The sequence below is a fragment of the Orussus abietinus genome, unplaced genomic scaffold (genome assembly GCF_000612105.2).
Source record: "Orussus abietinus isolate OABI.00-Male unplaced genomic scaffold, Oabi_2.0 scaffold177, whole genome shotgun sequence".
NCBI classification, from domain to species: domain Eukaryota; kingdom Metazoa; phylum Arthropoda; class Insecta; order Hymenoptera; family Orussidae; genus Orussus; species Orussus abietinus.
This window is the reverse complement of record NW_019394363.1, coordinates 148,075-169,732: the sequence shown is the minus strand read 5'-3', so window position 1 is coordinate 169,732 and position 21,658 is coordinate 148,075. Positions and strand designations below refer to the sequence as shown.

The 21,658-nt window shown below is 46.5% G+C and overlaps 1 protein-coding gene across 7 annotated transcripts in view; it reads right to left on the bottom strand.

The window, feature by feature from the left end:
- Positions 1-21,658, bottom strand: part of LOC105700450 (rap1 GTPase-activating protein 1) — an 80,051-nt gene that overhangs the window by 8,833 nt on the left and 49,560 nt on the right. For 6 of the 7 annotated variants that reach the window (XM_012426285.2, XM_012426292.2, XM_012426308.1 and 3 more), the window contains one exon: positions 3,757-4,107. In XM_012426285.2, coding sequence (XP_012281708.1) covers positions 3,757-4,107 — 351 coding nt within the window. Of the gene's footprint in view, positions 1-3,756; positions 4,108-13,778; positions 14,431-21,658 lie in introns of those variants that run through there. The other variant, XM_012426333.1, reaches the window with a different exon arrangement.

The window sequence follows — 21,658 nt, the reverse complement described above, 5'->3', positions numbered from 1 at the left end:
TCTTTCGGCGGCTGGGCGGGTTTCGTAACTCGAATGGGAATATTTCCGGCTTGTTAGTTTCGCCCCCGTGGGCTCGGTCGCTTCGGAACTCTCTTTCGAGACACCATTCCCGAAGAGTTTCCCGACGGAGTCGGCGCCAAGATCGGGTTGGGCTCGGCATACAACCTACGTGCTTTACGGCGCGAATGGTCACATCGATATGTGCGGGACGGATTGCGATATATCGGCGGAATGTACGCGGCGACGAAAAAATCCGGACGGGTTCACTTCGCATTAAAACCTGGAGAAATAAATCCGAGATTGTCGGTACCGCCAAACTGTCCGTGAGAATTGAAATGATCGAAATAGCAAAACGATCGGGTGAAGGGACACTATTACGCTTTGATCAAGTCGTTTCAATTTAACGTTTAATCTTGCGTTGATAAGACTGATATCTGGTAGACTGGGTGGTACTATCCGCAGTGGATGAGTAAACAGAGCGTGACTTGGCCCATGCAGATGGAAGGAAAATAATAATTGAGCCTGTCAGGGATATATACGGCTACCTACGTAATTGCACCGCCTCTATGTATCGCGTTTGCCCTGGCATGATGAGACTGTGCGGGGCAATTAGTATTGTAACTGTAACCGTACGCTCCTGCAACTCCAATTATACTTCTGGCTTTTGAACGCTCGGCGGTAATACGGCAGATTTTCAATCTAGACTTTCTTTCCCACTTCCACCGCGTTTATCCCTCTTCATCTCAATCCCTCTTTTTAAGTCCACAGGACATTCAAGCCTCGGGGGTTTACGTGATTTCTTTTAAAGAAACAAAAACTCGCATTCTCGAAATATTACTGGTCTTATCTGCCAGGTTTTTCTCATCATCTCTACGCATTAAATTGCAGGAGACTCTTTCACCATCGTGAGATTACACAAAAACCTGAGATATCTGAGAACAAAGAGAGATGTCGAGATGAGCTTAAGGTGATATGAAAGTGGTATCCGAGGGGACTCGTTTATAAAACTCTCCTCTAAACTGGACGTACGAAATCCTTTGAAATCTTTTCCACGTGAACATGGAGGCCCTAGGGAACGCCATAACATCCGTGAAATTTCACAATATAAAAAAATCTGTTAACCAACATTTTTAATTTTGTATTTAAAAAAAAAATGAATTTCATGAGTGTTAGGACTAGAGCCTCCACATTCGTAAAATTTCATTCCCGCAGTTTGAGGTAAAGTTTCATAAAAGAGACCCCTCATATACCACTTTCATATCGCCTTAAGGGTCTAGTTATGAATTGCTGTTGCCTCCGTAATACAGCGTAAAGTTTTATAATATCATGAAATGCGATACACGCGAAAATCGATATCAGCCAAATCGCTGTCATAAAACTGAGTTATGATTTTCATGGCTCATAGGCTTTAACAAGCCACCAGCGAGCTGCAGGTTGTTTCAATTTTTCCTGCATCAAAGAAGGAAGGGGGATAAAAAGACTGACAGAGTGAGGTGTCCTTTCTTCGTTTAAATGGGATTTTACGCAACCTAGAATCGGGGGAAGCGCAGAAGCTACTCGGGGAACCCGAAGGAAGCGGAAGAGCAAAGCCACCCATGGAAGGGGTCCCCCGAGGTGCGCGATGAAAGATCACCGTCCGATGTAAGGAGGGTGGTTGGAAGCCTCGACGTCGGACATCGGCAGAGGCTGTGAGAACTTTCCCACTCCCACGTAGAACCAAAGTGTTCCTTTCCTGTGGCTCTGATCCAAGGTACGCTACAAGGTACGTGCGCGGACGAGGAATATTACACTTGCTCACTCGGAGGACCGCGACGGCCCTAAGGGCCATCTTCGACGAGGAAACGATTACTCTCAGCCTCCGCGGTTAATTATTATACTTGCGAGGACCACTTACAACCGCGATGGCGGACTTGAGAAAAAAAGTTAACTCGAACCTGCAACGATTGTTACCGCAAAAGTATTATCGTTACGCCACGACCTACTGTGAAGTCGATTGCCGTTAACCCCTTCAGAAAGAAATGGGAACTTCGTCGTTAAGGATACTACTAGCATAATTCCCGTTTTTATTATTTTTTTTTCTTTAACAAACATTACGATGCGAGGGGCTTAAAAATTGCTTGGCGTTGGAGGAAATTCTTGCAAGATCTTTGCGGGAAGTCGAGAAAAAGTTAACTCGAACCACCAACGATTTTTATTCCTAAAGAAGGATACACGACCTAGTGTGGAGTCGATTACCATTATCCCCGTGGACAGAAATGGGAACTTCGTCGTTAAGGATACTCCTTGCATAATTCCTATTTTTTAAATAAACATGATGTGAATATACTCTTTATGGGTTGAATTCTCAAAGGAGAATCGTGATATTCTTTTTCCCAACCCATTGGCGTTGCTCTGGGTGTTCAAGGGAGGGGTTTAAAAATTGCCTGTTGTGGGGAATCCTTGCAAGACTTTTTTCCGGAACTCCTGGGTATACCGAGATTGCCCTATGAATCCGCAAGATCCTCCACGAGATGTTGCCGATGCTTCGTCGAGATACTCGGCCCTCAGTCTCGGGAGGTCGAAAGCACGTCATAGTTAGGCACAGAGGGCAGAGGAGAAACGAGAGGGCATCCGAGAGCTCGCATTCAGGGTGGCCATCCCCTGCGGTGATCTTCATCGATTTCCCCATCCCCGACGAGCGGGTTTTCTGCGTTGGAGATGCGTTCCGAGACGTCAGGGTGACTCGAGGATCGCCTCGCCCTTTTATTCCAGGGCCGTGACGAAAGGGCCAAATTCATGCCGAATGACGTTCTAAGAGTTATAAGACGTAATCCAAGTGAAAGATTCAGGACTTGGGGGAGCGTCTCGTCCTATGAAGACTCGCTCCATGCATATGCTTATATATGTACCGCATGCACCGGGTGGCACAATTAGCTGGGAACACGGATAGACCTACATCTCTTCAGGTCAAACTTCCTGAGAACTCCGTACACCTGATTTTTACATCCTGCTCTCTTTACCCAACTCGAAGGTCAACTTAGCCGTTTAATTGGAAATCGATTTCTCCTCCTTGAGAAATATCGACGCGCGCACCAAATGACCTACGGTGAAGTACCTTTCCGATGAGACGTTCGTGAGATATCCTGACCTAACCCTCTATAACATCACGTGACTTTGAAGTAACGTACACATATATCCTGAAAGAAAATGATCATTTAACCGAAGAGATATTTCTTTGAATAGTACCAAAAGAATATATTCTTAATTCAAAGAATAATTATTTGATTCAAATAAATTCGTACGGTTTCGACGCAACATGTCTTCGGTTCATGAATAATTCTTTTTTTCAGTGTATAAATATTTCATAAGCCCTATTCGATTTGCCCGGCACAACCTAACTTGGCATCTTATTGTATCGCTCCGTAACCAAGGAGTTCGTATATAAATTGTAAATTAATTGTTGGCTAAGGTTCATACTTGCCGCCTTCACATGATATTATTTTCTTTCTCGGCTTGAAAAATTGTATTGCAGAGGTTTAAGGGGATGTAAAAGTAGCATCTGAGGGGTCACTCGTTCATGAAACTTTTCTCTGAACTAGGGGCACCGAATCGTTTCAAACTTTTTAACGTGGATATGGAGGCTATAAGGAAGGTCCTGACACTCATGAAATTTCAATTTCTATTAAAAAGTTCTATAAACTAATGAAATAGAAATTGAAATTTCGCTACTTTTACGTCACCTTGAATGTCGATTTTAAAAGTAAATCTGGTTCTTACTCGGCCGACGAAGAAGCGCCGGTAGCACTTGGCGGTGTCGTCCTGGTCGATCCTGGGTTGCCAGGCCGGCTGCGTGGACAGAAGAGCCCTGCCGGCCAGGTCGAGGGCATGCCGATGATCGGTCCCGTCGAGCCAGTATCCCGGAGGAGTGACCGCCAGGGGTGGATGATGCGAACCCGAGGAGGCTGCGGCCTGCTGCAAGGCGGCCTCCATCAGGACTCGCCCTAGCGGCATGTCACCGGCCGGCGAGGGAGACACCGACGGGGAGGTCGTCGTCGTCGCCGAGGAGGAGACTGGCGAGGGTGGGTGTTGGCCACCCGACACGCTGCTCGTCCTGTCATCTCTGGAGCCCTGGAATGAGGAAAGCGGACCTCGTTAGGCTGGCAAATAGATTAGGCAAAGTGCAGAGGGAATTACCGACCGTGTAAATCGAGCCGAATTTGCGCTAAAACAGAAGGATCGTTTAACTTTAGGCAATAATTATTTCCTCCGCAATTATTCATAGAGGATTTTCAAGTACTTTGTACGTTGTTCGGGTTATTATTAATGTCACCATTAATAATAACATTAGTCTGGTAAATGGATTAGGTAAAGTGCCGAGGGAATTACCGGCCATGTAAATCGAGCAAAATTTACACCAAAGCAGGAAGATGGTTTAGCTTTAGATAATAATTTTTTTCTCTATCATTGTTTAAATGATGATTCATCGAAGAGTTTCAATCTACTTGTACGATATTCGGGTTATTATTAGTGATGACACTTCGCCGCAGGATCGACACTTTTACGAGGCCTCTGTGACAGAGTAGCACAGAGACCCCCTTATATTTTTTACCGTTCAGTCCTTATCGAACCGATGTCAGTAAACGCAGGGCGAGACATCGACTTATCGCGACCTATACAGACTTAAGATAGAGTATCGTAACACTAACCCCTCCAGATTACGTCAATAATAGAACCATCTGCACGAGTTGAATTTTCGAAGGCACGCGTGCCCGGTCGTATAATTCGGAGCGCGAGGTTCAATTTAGGATTTAACTCGCTTCTAAGCGTAAATGTCGGCCGATATAAATCCACGAGTTATACCGAGGAGAATTGGGATTCATCGCGCTATCGACACTTAACACCGCGAGCGCGTTATTTATTGATCTTCGACTATAAGCTGCGGCGGATTTGAATATTGGGTGTCCCAATAATCTACGGCAAATTTTCCGCCCCGAGTGGAGGTCAAGTTGATAACTCCAATTAGCCGAATCGGTGATGGGGAGAACTTTCGGTTCTAATTAAACAGACCTCATTTCCATATCCTGTCACCTCTACTTGCATTACGGGTCCGTGGAAAAAAAAAAAAGAACTGAAGAAAAAACCGGTATAATATAGAACGCGGAAATAAATTACGTTGACCTAGATATTATTTTCTAAATTCAATATCTATCATTCTAGAGCTATCCGATTTACGATAAGAAGAAATATAGACATGGGTACATTTGAAATGCTATCGTGAAATGGTCTCCAACGTATAAGTATTGTTAGTCTTATCGACGTTACAATTAAAATTACATATTCACGAAGGAAAGACCTTTTTCCAATTTTATGGATCAGCGCTATTGGCCACGGTACAAACTTTATCGGGCGTACAGGCTGCGGCCCATTTAATGGGCCGCGATATCACTTTAAGAAGTCGCACACTAAGCATTTAAAGCGAAAAAAGTCCAATCACTTTAATCGGCTCCTTTATTTACGCGCGGAATTGACGCAATAACGTGGCCGTTCAAGGTGTACGGGTTTCTTTTTCCTCCGGAACCCGGCACTATATTCGGAACAAAGAAGCCACTCAAAGAGTTCCGCCGATCCGGCCCACGTGCGTGAGCATTTTGACAAACCCGAGAGCGTTCAAACATTAACGCCCACGTTTCATCCATTATGTGGCGTTAGGTGTGAGGTAAAGTTATGTCGCCCTTTTCTTTTTCTCCCTGGTACGGGACGAAAGAATTTTCCAACAGGCCCGATTGATCCGTCCTCACTGTGGACTCCATCTTGCTTTTCCTTACAGTCAACACTCGAATTGGCTCCGCTGGGAATAGAAATGTGCGGGGAATCGAAAAGTGGGCAAACCGAAGAAAGTTAAGTGGATAGGTAGGCGGATAACCAGCCAAGTGGGTAGATTCACAGAAACGCATCGAACTACATGTCTTGGAAATATAGCAATACCAGGACATAATCGTAATATCCACATTTTGCATTTTTTTCAACGTGAAACTTCTTATGCCGCGGCAGTATAAGGTCGCGTGTTAACAAATGGGAGCGTAGGAAAAGGTTAAACATTTATTTAATTATATTCTCTTTACAGCTAAGTACCGTTTATACTCATCTCAATGTTAATGGCATCGAAACAATATGCATAAATGTTGTCATTAGCATAAGTGCGTTATTCTCTCGGATGATGATTGGCATTTAAGGTGGAATAAAAATGAAAGAGGTTTCACTTCCAAGACAAGTGACGACCACGCGCCCATTTTTCATTAAAACAGTAAACACGTGAAAGATGTATCTCAATTATTTGTAAACCCGCTCCATCTATAAAATTCCCCAGCGTACGTGTTTATCCTGCACGTTACGTGCAATATCCCTTTATGTTCCATAAATCAGCAATAGGCAAACTTAACGTGGACTCGGCGTAATTGCGTTCGCCGGAATGCGCTCTTTCTCTCGCTCGGAAGAGAGGAAAAGATCTCGGTTTCCCCGTTTTACGGCCAATGTTAACGGGGCAAGAAAGGTCGAAATAAAAGAAAAAAGAGAGAATCCCACAAACGCGTCGTCGGTCTGCGGCCACTGGCGCTCTGAAAATGAAAATATGACATATGGCGCCCGCGTTGAAATTGCCGCTCGAACGAGCACGTCTTTATGATATCCCATTAATATTCATTTGCGATCGCCGTTGACGCGAGCCATTGCCGAAGAGTCGCAAGGAGCGAGCATCGCGCGGGATTATATCCCCGAAGGACGAGACGACAAAGGCTGAAGAAAATTACTGGAAGGGAGATATTGCTGCAACCGTTGCGTGAGCTTCCGAGGAAAATAACCGTTGTTAATTTTTGCACCTGTGCTTACGCGGGGAAATTCTTAGGAAGAGCTCCATACCTAACGATCAAAGATGTAAAACGAGATTCCTCGATCTCGTCTGTAATAACAGCAGAACCGACACGGCTTGCAATTGCAGCTAACAATTGCTGCCATTAGTGCAACGGTTTTGCAAGCAGGTACGCGTATTAGTTACGTATTTTCCCCCTATCACGATTCCGCAGAAATTAAAAATACGCGTCATATCTCGAGTTATCTCTGACTCGGAGGATGCAAGGAAGGAGTTTCACTCGCAAATAGGAAATCATCCGGGAAATGAAGGAACGAGTCAATCGACGTTGCGTAGGAGGAGGAAGTGCGCGGTTAGTCGAAAATTCAAGAAATTGTTGCCTCGAGTCGCGAGGCGTCGGTCTTTGTCCTTACGAGTGGAGATAAGTGCAATTGCTGCAGACGCAATTTCCCCCATTAATGATAGCGTTTAAAAAATACAAAACAGATCCATTTACATTGAGAGTAACATTTTTCTTAATCTTTTTACTTCCGCATCACAGTGATCACAGTTTATGACATATAAACATCTCACTCGTCATCCGAGCCCCAAAATACATATACACTACACTTATGTAGAGAGACGACAAAACTAAAATCTCGACATTAAGTTTTAATCCAACATAAAAAAAACTTGCCCGACATCCTGAATGGCAATCTTTAAAAACAGAACTTAAGGAAAAACGTATTTTCAGAGTTAGATAACTAATTAGAAACTTCAACAGTTTATGCGATAACAGCTGAACGCTGCGGAATTCAATTTTTGGGCGCAATTTGCAAAGAACAAGCTGGGGGATGTTTGAATTAAACGTACATTTCTCCCCGCGCAAATAGAAATGGAAACGTGCGGACGCGTATGCGGCACATACGTTTCCATACGGTCGAATCGACGACTGACGTGGGAATGAATAATTCAGGACGCGCATCGTTGGACGCACCCATGTGCAGCCCGTGCAAACCTTGCGAAGTGCACGAGGCCGGTAAGGTAGGTCTCGCGTGTACCGACACGCGAGCGAACGCGGATACACGTACAAGGAGGAGAAACGTGGTGGGTTCCGGTAACACCAGAGACCCACCTTTCGCGCTTTCACCTTCTCGCCTCTTCCTCCTCATTTTCTCGAGGGGAAACGAAATTCCGCCCTTTCCGCGGAACCTAATCCACCCAATATCCCTCCAAACTCAATTGGCTCGATTAAATAGCCCCTTTTCTCTCGATTTCGCGTGGCGATAAAATAAGGGAAACCGTAAGAATTGATTGTATTAAAATGCGGCGGAGGAAACTCGCGATAAGAATTTCTCTCGAAAAGGTAATAACAACGTAAGGACTTTGCGCCGGGCCGACGTGAACTTACATCGAGGAACTTTCCACGCGAAAAATGTCCAATACTTCCCCGAGAGATGGGAGTTAAAAGTGATTAAAATTTCGCGTTTTTCCGTGTGGGCGATTCCGTCGACTTCGATCGCCCGTAACTTTTGACTGATCAAGTTTTCGAGGAATGTATATAAAAAAGAAAAAAAAAGAAAAAGAGGTTAATGGATACTTTCCTCCGGTCTTTCAAGGAGATTTCGCCGGCTGCCTTACTGGCCAATCTGGAGCACCCAGGATGTACATGGAATTTTCAAGTGGCAGCTAACACGAACGAAATTCAAGAAGCAGCTGGTCATACTTTCGGCTCCTGTTCTTTTTTTTTTTTCTTTCCATCTCGAAATTATGCCGGCCTTTTTGACCGAGGGGAAAAAAAAGAGAGAGAGAGAAGAGCGACCACATCTAGTGATTCCGAGGCGCCGAATTAGTCGAGTCCGACCAGCTCTCTCCGTAAGATGGATATGAATTCATTCAGGCTTAGCTTCCCTTTTCCCGATTCCACGAGAGGTTTCGACAAGCCAGGGGGATCCCCTTCTTCCGAAGAGCGCACTAAGGTACATACGATGTACATACGTATCGTACATATGTACCTCGGGTGAATCATTTCAAGTCGCTCGTCGCGGCCGTCCCTTTCACGGCGAGTGATGAAACCGTCGGCGGTGGGGCTGCATGGAGAACCAAGCCTAAGGTTAAATCTCGAACCTCGGGCTAATATCGCTTTTACATCGGGCACTTACTTTGACCGAAGCTACGATCCAGAATAACGCGTACAAAGAGCGGATCAAAACACAATTTCTTTCCACGAAGGCAGTACCTCTAAATCCATTGATTTCAGGCCGTTTAAAGATCGGTTCAACGTATCCGTACCGTATCCGTACCATGTCCGTGCACGTCCGTGTACCGATGGAAATGTCATCTTAGATTTATATCGGAGCATTCATACATTTCCGTACCAATTCCATACCGGATAAAGCCATTATTTCCATTAGTGCATGGATATATCACGGACACGGTACAGACATGTTTGAATCGGCCTTAAAGCTCCTATAGGAATGATTTATACCCGCAAAAGAGAGATAATTTAGGGAGTAAATTTGCGGCCGACTTAACTCGACAGATTGCACTCGATGTAACGTGGGAGCTTCCCATTTTAAGTACGAGGCATTAATCCATTGTAATGGCGATGGGGTACTTATAGAGGTTGTCTCTGGCCAGGTGTACCCCTGCCAGTGTTTGACCAATCGTGGTCGAGGACAACGAATAGAGGCCAATCGTCGGGGCCAGGAGAGCCAGGTGCACGGCTAGGAAGGTGCAGCTGTCTAACGTGAATTTTTCCTGAGGCCGTCGAAACGGGTCTGGCCGAAAATCGAAACTGCGCTCGATTTTTCGAGGAGCGAGGAGAAACGTTTTATTACAGCGAGAACTGCTTGGATAAGAGTCGGGGAAGCGCAGTTAGAGGGAGTTCATAACTCTCTATTTACCGTAGGAGTTTACCAACAAAATTGGTTTCCTACGAGCCACGTTATTTTCTTTTTCGGCGCTAAGATCCTGCATCGCTTGAAAGTAATTGTATCCAATTCAGTTCTAATTTTTTTTTGGCTATAAAAATAATTATTGTACAGAAATATAAGACTTTACAATGATTGTTAAGGTAGATTCTAATTGTCCAATATAATTGACATCAGCAAATTTCCCCTTGAGATTAAGTTTCCAGAAAGAATCCAGTCAAGATATCTCGGTGCTAAAATCCTAAATCTCCTCGAGATATCTGAATCGGTAAAAATATTTTCTAAGGAAATAATTCCTTTTTGGGGACGTATCCGAGACTTTATAATGGTTGAAATGTGTGTTAAAATGAATTTTAAATTACATGAGATTACTGAGGGACCACAAATTATTTAATGCCGTAGCGAGCGAGACGATGATATATTCTTGAAAATAAGGAATAAATCCTCATTCCTGGTAAATTTCTTCCCAGGGTTGGGTTTACGGGAAGAATTTAGGCACTTTTACACACGAGGATGGAAATGTTACGAGTCTACCCAATCGGAGAACTAGAAATGCACCAATTCAATTCTGGAATTCAACGCGCGACGCGCGACGCTCGCGAGGACGCGGCCTCGACGATCGTCGACACGAATTACGTGTGCTCTCAATTGTCATGCCCGTTATTAAATGTATAACGCGTTTTGTATACACGATGTGTAACGCGACACAACCGAGGACGGGAGAGCCGCGCGTGACGTGTAAACGTCAGTAGAAAAAGTCGGCCCGACGTCGAGTACCGTTTCGGTCTCAGGACTGGGTGCGACGAGTCTCGATATCTCGATCGATCACTCGACCGATTTATCGATTGGGGGGAAAACGTGTTCGTTGATTTTTAATTTCACCCCAGTCGGTACTTTCCAGGACCATTTCAGTCTGAATACCCAAGAGTCCTATACACACGCGCGAGTACATCAATCTCAGATAGGGTGGATATCAAAAATTGAATAATTATCCCTGACAAAATAAATCCGACTCGAGTACTCCTTAGTCTGATCGTTCTCGAATTTCTTCCGACAAACCCAGGACCGGAAGGGACCCTCAAGACGGGCTCGCCCAACTTAGAACTCAAAAAAGAATTAGAGCCAGCCGCTTTCCGGGACCACTTTCCTAATGGATTTCCTTACCGAAGGTAAACGAAAAAAAGAAAAAAAAAATAGTTCCTTCCCCTAACGAGTTGCGGTATCGGAGTATTTATAATCGAGGAAAGATCCTCGAAGAGGAACCTCGGCTGAACCTGGGCGCGATACGGATTTAAAATACGTCCATTAAAATAGAGCCAAGACCGATGCACCGCTATCTGGTGTTAAAGTCAAACGACGTTATCAGCGCTGTCCTGCAAAAAGGGACTCGTCGAGGAGGCTCATTGACATCGGCGCTCTTCCAAGTGGTGATGATGCAAACCAGGATATTTGCAAAACGTTGGCACGACTAGCGATATTAAATGCGACTCCAACCCGGAAGTCGATATTAAGGAACAATGGTTGCGGAAGTCTTAAATCCTAATTGAGAAACTAATCTCGTTGATAAACTCTTGCTCGGGAAAATAGTCACCGCTTTTAATTCAACAGCAATTTAAGTGTAACTTAATTATTACTCTTAATGTCCTTAACACTGTTTAGAGTGCATACATATCCACGGTGATGAAACAGTTGATAATTACAAGTTACGCAAGGTAATAACAGTCTTTTGAACACAGAGGCTGCACTTTTGCAGAATTGCGATCACTTTTTTATCGGCGTTACATGCAGACGCGATGCTTCGAAAGAATGTAGTCAAGTGATTGCGGTTACTAGATAAAGTTATAACATTTATACCGGGCAACGGTATGACATGACACGTAATTTTTAGCAGATAAGTCCCTTACTATCGCGGCTCGATTCCCTCTGCATCCAGACGGATTCTTCGCGCGGAACGATCGCCTGGATTGCGGAGACGAGAATATCTCCTCAGCGAGGATAAACTCGGCGAGCCTACATGCAAATATACGTCCACCGCGTGTACAGGGCGAGGCATTTAAAAGGGTACACGTAAAAACCATCCGTATTTCTGGAAGATGAAAAATCCCAATTAAACACGAAATCCCTCTTACTACTAAAAACTTCCATCCGTGTAATCAAACCATAAGAGGAATTTCTTTCAAACGCCTCGACAAACTCCAAATTTAATTCCAAGAATTTCTTTCTTTCATACTTATAAAAAATACTCCAAAAGAATACCCGTGCGCCCGTGACCGTTGACAAATGGAAACCTATCATTATTTCATATTTTCTACATTGAGGACACAACAATCAGAAACATTAACCCCCCCACTTACGATAAAAAGTAACCACACGTTTATTCCAAATCATTTCATAAAATCCTTCCGAACTCAACATTTACACCCAAGAGTGTCTTTTTTTCCCACTTTTAAAACGACACTCCAAACAAGTGCCCTTTATCCACTCCGCCCAACATGCCCGTGTCCGTTGACACGTGGAAACCTCGTTTTTCCTCCGATATTTTCAAAGCGTCCGCAAAGTTTGTGCCCGCCCTCGCAAACATCGGCCCAGAATCCTTATACACGTATGTTCGTACGTACGCATAAGTTTGTTTCATATTTTTAAAAGTCACTCGGATAGTCACGTATACCCCTTTAAATGCCTCGTGGTGTATACACGTGGACGGCGTTCCGAGAGGCCGCGGATTACGTTCGGCTTTTCCGCAGCCCGCCGACCCGTAAACGACGCCGCCGACTCGTTCCGGCGAAGTCCTCGGATTTCCTGAGACTTCCCTCCTCGCGATCCTGGTATTTGCCCCCCGGTGCGTATATACGCCCGAGTTTCGAAGACCCATCGAAATTGGCCCTAACAGCGCGCTGCGCAAAAAGGTCGGCAAAAAGGCCCGTAAAGTTACAGTTACCGTGCGGATGAGAGTCCGGCCGGTCGACTCGCGTTCCCATTCGCGTTCCCGTTGTTCGTCGCGTACACCTGTTACAGGTACGTGCGGTGTATACCGTTGCGACATATGAGCGCACGTCCATAGGGAGAAAAAGAGGGCCCTCGTTTGACAGTCACTCCCGGAAACGATCCAACTGGGGGAAAAGCTTTGTCGGTGAAAAAGCATGGTGAGGATAAACGTGCGTCATAAACAGGTTGGCGATGACGATAAGCGACGATTCCATGGATAACCACGAGGAACTTGACTCCGTTGGGATACTTCTTAGAATGTTAGCCCATCATTTTAAGGTTTCGGAAATCATTTCCGAACGGGTCAAGGCGCTTCCGGGCAGTTATGTCAGGTTTCCGGGATACCAAGGAGAAGAGACCATATATCGCGAGATAACTGGCGAGACATTCGACAACAGTCGTAAACGTATAATTGCAATTTCTCGCCGATTTTGCCGGCGCTTCCGCAACAATGCCTGCCGTAATAAACGAATTCCAGTTCATTTGCCGCGCTCTGCATGCGCGACGGTGAAAGGGAAGAATTACTAATGCAAATGCAGTCGTGTCAAAATTCCGGCTCGCTCCGTGGCATTGCGATTATAAGTGTTGCAGTCGCTGTACAGTACTGGCGACTACGCGGTACCCGTTCTATTGCGTCGTTCCACAAATTCGCGGACAAATTTCCCGAGTTTTCTTCCGAGAGTATTTGCATGCTCGAATAATGTTGTCGGGAATACGGCAAAAAGTGATAAACAGCTGTCAAATATCTTATCAATTAACGCTCAGTTCCTTCGGTTGCAAAGAATATATTCTCAAGGCTTTAGAAATTTCTCAGCGACCTTCCGAGATACCCCAATATTTCCCTTTCTTCCCTGAAAGTTTCCGCTAAAACGGAGACCTCCGGGGAAATTTCATCTCTTCCATTGCCCGCAATTGCAAAAACGAAGTCGTAGTATCCGTCTAGCGCGGCCGAGAGGTTCGAAGCGCGAGCACTAATGCCCGCGCCTGTACACTCGCGGAGTGTTCGGGTTGCCGATCCGGCGGCGATCTCGCCTCACCTGCGGCAGGAGTTTCGGCAAGGAGGGCGCGTTAGCGTGGGCGTTCGCGTGGGCGCCGGGCGGCCGTTGCTGTTGCTGCTGCGTCGGCTGCTCGGAGCTGGGCCGCTGGCGCTGCTGTCGTTGCTGCTGCTGCCCGGCCTCGGACCTGAGGTCGTGCCTCCACCTCAATACGCCCATCATCCGGACGGCGCGGACGACGCGCGGTCGCCTGGTTCGCGATGCGCGTTCCTCGAGCTCCGGATGGCCACTGACGCCCGAGCGCCCCTACTCCGGGGGCCGGTTCAAGTTTCGAGTTTCCGGGAGCCGGCGAACCCCTCTCAAGGGAAATCTACCTTCCAAGAATCGGGACGGTCGCTCCGGGAAGATAACCGCGAGCCGCCTTTTCGAGCCCCTATTCTCGTGGGTTAAGAGGCGAGGGGACGCGGGGGCACCGGCAGTCGCGCGCGAGTCGTCCTCGTGGACGGACCGGATGGGCCGGCCGGGCCGGATGCGAGAGGCTGCGCCGCCGCGGACAGCTGATCGTCATCTCCCCGCGTGCCGCGGACTTCACTCTGGCCGACTGGCCTATCGGCGCGCTTTCGACTTCGCCTTCCAGCCCCTGAGAGACGCGGTCGACGCGGGACGCGTCCGGACGTCGGCTGAGTCTCGCGGAACAGCGGGAACGCGACTGAGCGCGAGCGGCGTCGCCGGGACTGGACGACGGGACGACCGACCGCGTCTCCGAGCTCTCCCCGCCATCCTGGCATCCCCGCCCCCGCCGCACCCCCCACGATACCCGCGTAACTCCGCCGCACCTCCGTCGCACCTCCTCCATACCTACGCTGTCCCGCCACCGTGCCGGCTCTGTACCTACACGTTGCACCGCCACCATGCCCGCTCCGTACCTACACGCTTACCGCAACCATGCCTGCTCCGTACCCACGCGTTGCGTCGCCACCGTACCTGCTCCGTACTTACCCCGCGCCATTGGCTCGTGTCTACTTCGTACCTGTACTCCGTCCCCCCTCTTTGTTTCTACCGTACCTCCCGAGTATCTCCGTCGTGCCTCGCCGCTGCACTTCGAGAAACTCCGCGAGACCGGGACGCTACTGTATAGTTCGCGGAAAAACCGGCCTGTGAGAAAACGCACTTGGCCTGGGTAAACAAACGTCTCCGGCGAAAATGATGCACGCGATGCATATTCTCCAGGGGAGATTACGGCAATTCTGGAAACGGCGAGCACGGTGCGCCGTTGTATCTTTTACCCTTTTGTGGAATTACCGTTAGAACTTTGTTAGATGTTAATCATGTTATCGGGTAAAACTGCGATTTAGTGCTCTTGGGAATAAATGAAGTTTCTTTGCGGGAGGGTATTTACTTAGTTCCGGGATTTAATAAAATTGGCTACGATCCAAAGCGGAGGAATCCTTAAGAGGGTATACTCGGTTTATCGGGTAGTTACTTTAGGAAGTATCGCCCGCGATTAAGTGATTTCAGGAAAATCGGTAACGCGTTTACGAGGTCGCCGATCATTACGGAACACGTCGTTGCAGCCGGAGTAATTTTCCCTTTATCAAGGAACGAGAAATGGCCGATACTTTAATTACATCGGCACCAGTTTAGATATACGTTTAAGTAATGATAAAATTGTGCGTTCCTAGTAAGTAATGCCTTTTAATGTTCAATGAACCACTTTGCTCGTGCGGATGTGCGCGCGCAAGGGTAGCGAAGAGTTTCTCGCAGTTTCCGAAAATAAGAAGAAAAACAGCGATGTCGGTAAACTCGGATGGTAAAGTGTCACCTTCGAACCCGCTCAAAATAGTTTGTTCGTGGCAATGCGTTTCCCTCGACGTTGGCCGGAGGTCGGCGTCGCGAGTATCGACTCGCGTCGACCGATCGATAGGCTTCGGCCGATCGATACACGATACACGATACGGACTCAACGCTGCGGAAGGATTAGCATTTGCCCATTACCACGGCCTATTACGCTACCGACTCTACGTTGACCGCTTTCGCTGCCTAGGAGAGTAGGTCGCGACGTTATCGACGGATCTACATTACCTATTACATATTTCAAGCGAACGATCGAGCGGAACGGAGCGTCTCGCGGTAACAAGACGTACTTGGTAAGAAAAATCTAAAGAACAATTTCCTCGGACAAAATAATTACCGTGTACTTCCTCGCGTACGGATTTAAGAATAATTTATTTCCAGGTAATTCCCGTCCTTACGAATTACTTGGCTCTTGACGACCACTTATAAATCGAGAATTCGTAATGTTGGAAACTAACTTGGTTATATATATAAAAATTAATACTTATTAAAATTATTCGCAGTGCTTTATTAATTATACATAAAATGGTGGTTCGTTAAAGGGGAATATAGAAACAGGAACTTCGGATAAGTCTATCAAAGCGAGGAACATTATTAGAAAACGTTAACGACCCTCCTGAACGAAAGGGGACCATTTTACGAGGGAATAAATACGTCGTCGAAACGCGCCCACGTAATAATAAATTAAAAAATCGACACGGTAGTCTCCCTCCCGCGTTAGAGAGTTCGCGTTGCCCTTGCTCGTAGCCCGTGACCAATTTTAACCACTCTTAACGCCTTTTAACCCCTTTAACCGAAAGGGGAGACGTATTCCCTTCGTTTACGTCCTTCTCCGTACTAGTTCTATGACCGAGCGTATATATCACCACCCACTCCCTTACTCTTCCTACATGAACACGTCCTCTCCTTCGCCTAACCGATAAAGGGCACCGGGTCTAAAAGTCACCATCGCGTACAAAATGCTACGGCAGGCAGTTCTTATTTATTGACCTTGATCTACTAGAAGATATCGATATACGTATTTCGTTCCGAATTTGTGATTAATCGATGGGAAGATGGATACGGTCATCGCCTCTTCGGATATCAGCCCGTTATCGGCGCCGGAATGGACGCCTTCGCGCGTTTCGCGGTCGAGCAAAGTCGGCCACACCGTTGTATGGAAATGTAGCGTTTTAGGATTTGTCGGATTAGAATTTTAACGAGCCCAGACCAGCGGATATTGATTCGCGATCGACTCATCGGAACCGCGGCGCTCGCGAGAATGTTAAGTGCCGTTCCGTATTTGAAATATATTGATTCGCGATATTTAAATTCGTGCTATATCAGTGTGCGATATATCGGTGTGTGATATATCAATTTACGATATATAAATTCGTGATATATAAATTCGCGATATATGAATTCGCGATATATAATATCGCGATATATGAATTCGCGATATATAAATTCGCGATATATACATTCACGATACGTGAATTCGCGATACATATCAATTTGCGATATATGAATTCGCGATTCATATCTATTCGCGGTATATGAATTCGCGATACATATAAATTCGCGGTATATGAATTCGCGATACATATCAATTCGCAATACATATTAATTCGCAATACATATCAATTCTCGACACATATCAATTCGCGATATATGGATTCGCGATGTATCGATGCAAAGATATGGTCATCTCCTTCGCAGGTTATCACCCTGTTATCGGCGCCACAATGAACGACTTTGCGCGCTTCACGACCGAGCAAAGTCGGCCGCGTCGTTGCGCAGGAATGCAGCGGTTTAGGATTCGGTGGATTCGAAATCTAACGAGCCCTAGACAGCGGATGTCGCTTCGCGCTCGACTCGTCGCGGCCGCGGCGCTCGCGGGAATGATAAGCACCGCTGCCTTCTCCCCCGTTCCGTAACCGTGCGCTCGGGCGCCGGTGGTATCATGGCGCACCGTACCATCCCCGGAAAAAAATTAACTAACCCGAGACGGGTAATCGCAACGCTCATGGATCCCACTAAATCACATGTCCTCGATACTGGAACGATATGTAATTATTCGTACATGGGAATTTCCGGCATCTCGATTACCCAAGGTTTAGAATGGACTTGTCGCTTTCCAAGTTTTTGAAATCGGCTTCAGTAGTCGTTCTTGAACCGATGCATATCACTGTACGTGTGTACATTTAATGAACTGAAGTTTACAAGAGGTATTAATTCTAATTCCAGATTTGAAAAGTGCCGAGGAATAAAACGGGTGTCGGCGACGGAACGAACTAGAGTCTTCTATAGAAGCTGAATTTTTTCCTCAGTTAAGAAAGTCGGGCAATCGTTATCAAGTCTCAGGTTTTATCGAGCAGCCTTGATAAAAATGATTAACCCGTATTTCACGGGTTTCATTCCAGATTTGAGAAACGGCGAGGAAATCTCAGGTATCGCCGACGAGGAGCTGAAGTTAACGAAAGAAGCACAGTTCGTTATTCGTTAGTTGAGAAAGTCGCGCAATCGATATCAAGTCGAATAATAATTAACTCGCGAAGATAAGTGGCATGGAATTGAAAGATTTGGACGACGAATCATTAGTTGAGGAAGTCGTGCGATCGGTATCGAGTCGAAAAATAATTAACTCTCGAAGAAAAGTTGCGAGGAATTAGGTTTGGGGGACAAGTCACTGCAACCCCGCAGTTTTGCCTTCAACCCCCGATCCCTTCCAGGCTCGAGAAGAAGGCAGTTTGCACGTATTCGACGACCACTATAAGATCCTCCCGAAGGGCCCGACCGGAAGGAACCCGGTCGAACCGTGACGGTTGGCCGAGGTGCTCGCGGACCGAGCTTCCCGTCCTGCCCCTTTTTGCCTCGCACTCGACCGCATCCTGTCTCGTACGCGTATGCGTGTCGTACCTATGCCCACAATAGCCCCACTGGTGCCGGATCGGGATATCCTGCAGGCCCTCGGGTCCTTTTTCCAACCTTTATCAAGGACCCTCAAACAACCCCACGAGACGCGTGCACCCCACGAAAACCCGAAAACTTAGAATAATTTTCAACGAACATTATTTTATAATTTCATATAATTTATGTACATGCCGGAGAACAAAATGGATCATTCAATTTAACCCAGTCCGTGTCGCGGTTTTCGGCCAACATGACTGAAGTTAAAAAAGAAAAATAAATAAATAATTCAATTTAACCCCTTAACTTACAATATCGTGTGAGAGACGTGGTATATCAATCGGGCCAAACGTAAACAAAACGTATGAGAGACGTGTGAGGCTTTGAACGTTCAGCCAAACCGTGAAATGGTCCGATGTATGACCGACACTCTTGTTGTTTATGGCACGCGCTATTGGAATTTAAATCGTAAGGCAAGGGGTTAACCTAATTCGTGTCGTGATTTTCGGCCAACATAGCTCAAGTTCATGGGACGGTTCGGCTCCCGATTTAATAAAAATAATCTTAAAATTCTGTAAACCAGATCAATTTGTTCCGAAATATTTACTGAACCTTCTATGCTAAACTTCTAAGCAAATTAAGGTTAAAATAATCTTTGGAGATATCCAGGTAACGAATCTCGGCCGCAATTATTTGCGGGTACATCCTGGACTACTCGAAGTGAATCTGAGATCTCGGAACGTGGGAACGACTTTTGAAGTTTTGGGAACGATTTGGTCATTTTCGGGGGGATATTTCGGAGAAAGTTGCGAGGCGCGTCCTGTTTCGAATCCGGCACCGGTGCCCGCGTATCCTGCACGTCCACTCTTGCGTCGAGCGAGCATACCGACCGCCGACGTTCCCATTGTTCCCGCTTTTACGAGGCCCTTTCGACAATTGGCATGACGATCACAGGTGCGAGACGGCGCGGCCTCGGCGTCAATCCGCCCGGAAACTTTTTCCCGACCGGGACGGCGGGGCTCCGTCCTGGGATTCCTTTTTCCTTCTTAACAGTATGCATATGCCCGTACACGCGTATCCGTGCATAAGAACGCACGTGTGGGTACACAAATGTATAGTCGCGTCCCGACACATAAGGCCCGGATGGTTTTACGAACCCCCGGGAATATAAACTCGGATGTCGGTGCTCGTTACACGCACCTCAAAATTTTTTCCCTCGGCCGCCTGGCTCCAGGCCGAGCCTTACGCACCACGCCCCCGGAACGCACATGGCAGTGCGTGTTCCAGATCGGTGCACCGTGACGTAGGGCGACAAGACCGTTGGAGAAAACCTGGACGCACGGTCCTTGTGCTCGAATGTCGCCGATCGAATACCTCGTGACGCGCGGAATAACCACACGGTATCGACAAAATAGCGGAAAGGAACCTTGGAGGTCTACTTAACCTGCGACAAAGTAGACCTACCCATGTGGCGATATTAATTGTCGCCATTTCGGTAAACTAGTTCATATGGGGCCAAATATTGGGAGTATCGCTCCGATATCGAATTATGAACATTTTGATTAATCGACGGAATATTGCATTTCCGCTGTTATTCCCAGGGTGTCAATATTCAATTTTACAGGAGTACCTACGGCAACGATACGCGGGGATTTAAAGGGAAATATATAAAATTCGTTTTACACCTCGAAGTAAACCGAAACCCAGGTTACCGGATCGGGGGTGAACTGGACCTCTTACGAAAATAAATGAAAGCCACGGCGCTCGTTTTCCTCCCATCCTTGTTATCTTTCAGATACTTCGGCGGGTATTTTCGACCGGTTACGATCGTTCCGTACTAGTCGACTCGTCTCTCTAATAGTAGATTTGAAATTTTCCTCCGGCTACTCGTTTGACTCGGGGTCAACGGTCTCGTCGAGTAGGAGTTACACGCGACGCGTGCCATGCCAATCGCGGGGATTCATTTTGGCCTGGTCGCGGAAAATTGCCTGTCAATTTTTACGACTGGCGTAATTGTTTTAAAGTTTTGCACGCGACCCGGCTAAGTGGAACGCTTCCAATTTCTTTTTTCCCGTCACCGGTCCGGGTTCTTCGGACATCAAGAGGAGGCCCTTGGAAAAATGAATGATCGCCGGAAACGGGGGTGCAGGTTTCGCGTTGATTTCCTTCCAGTTTTCAACTCTTTCTTTTTCTATGGGAATGTATACGACGTTTCGTGAAGTGATTAATCGATGCTTCCGGTGGCTCATAAGTTTGCTGTACACTCGCTGTAATCGGCCGTAATTTATTATAGCGCCGTGCAATACGTGTAAGTCATGCAAACGTGGGATTATCGCGTGCTTGAAGGAATTGCGAGCTCATTGTTATTAGTGTCTGACACCTAAACACGTGCACTCCCACGCGGGAGATTTTATTGTTCCTATTTAAGGTGTTTCTAAGTCGAAGGATGTAATGGAGGGTCCTTGAGGTATCTCTTGCTCCTTAACCGTTTGAGTTCTAGGGGGTATTGAAAAAACACTGTCGAAGAATCCCGAACAGCGCAACTGCGCTTTCTCTAAATGAGTACGAGAAGACCCAAACAGCGCGATAGCGCTTTGTTTATTTTATGTCGATGAATCCCACTCGGCGCGATAGCGTTTCTTGAATTGTAAGATGTATTATTTACACCCTTGCGTTACGATTTAAATTCCAATAGCGCGTGACATAAACAACAAAAGTGTCGGTCATACATCGGCCCATTTCACGGTTTGGCTGAACGTAACTACTCATACGGTTTGTTTACATTTGGCCCGATTGACATACCACGTCTCTCACACGTTTTGTTCACGTTTGGCCCGATTGATTTACCACGTCTCTCACACGATATTGTAAGTTAAGGGGTTAAAAAAAGGAGCTGTGTAATGTGCTTGGGTCAGTGAGCGACTTTGACAATCGGTGACGTACCGTCAGTTGTCCACAACGCTCGAAATGTGCTGGGTTTTCTCGACATAAAATCTGAACAGCGCAATCGCGCTGCCTGGGACTCAAACGGTTAATCCGTAGAAAGTGATTTTACCGACCGCGCTTTATCTCGTATTTACATGTATATAATTTCAGTAATCATATTACATTTTCAGCAGCATTTTATATAGTAACGAGCACTTAGGTAAAGAATAAATTATTATATCGGGAAACGTGCA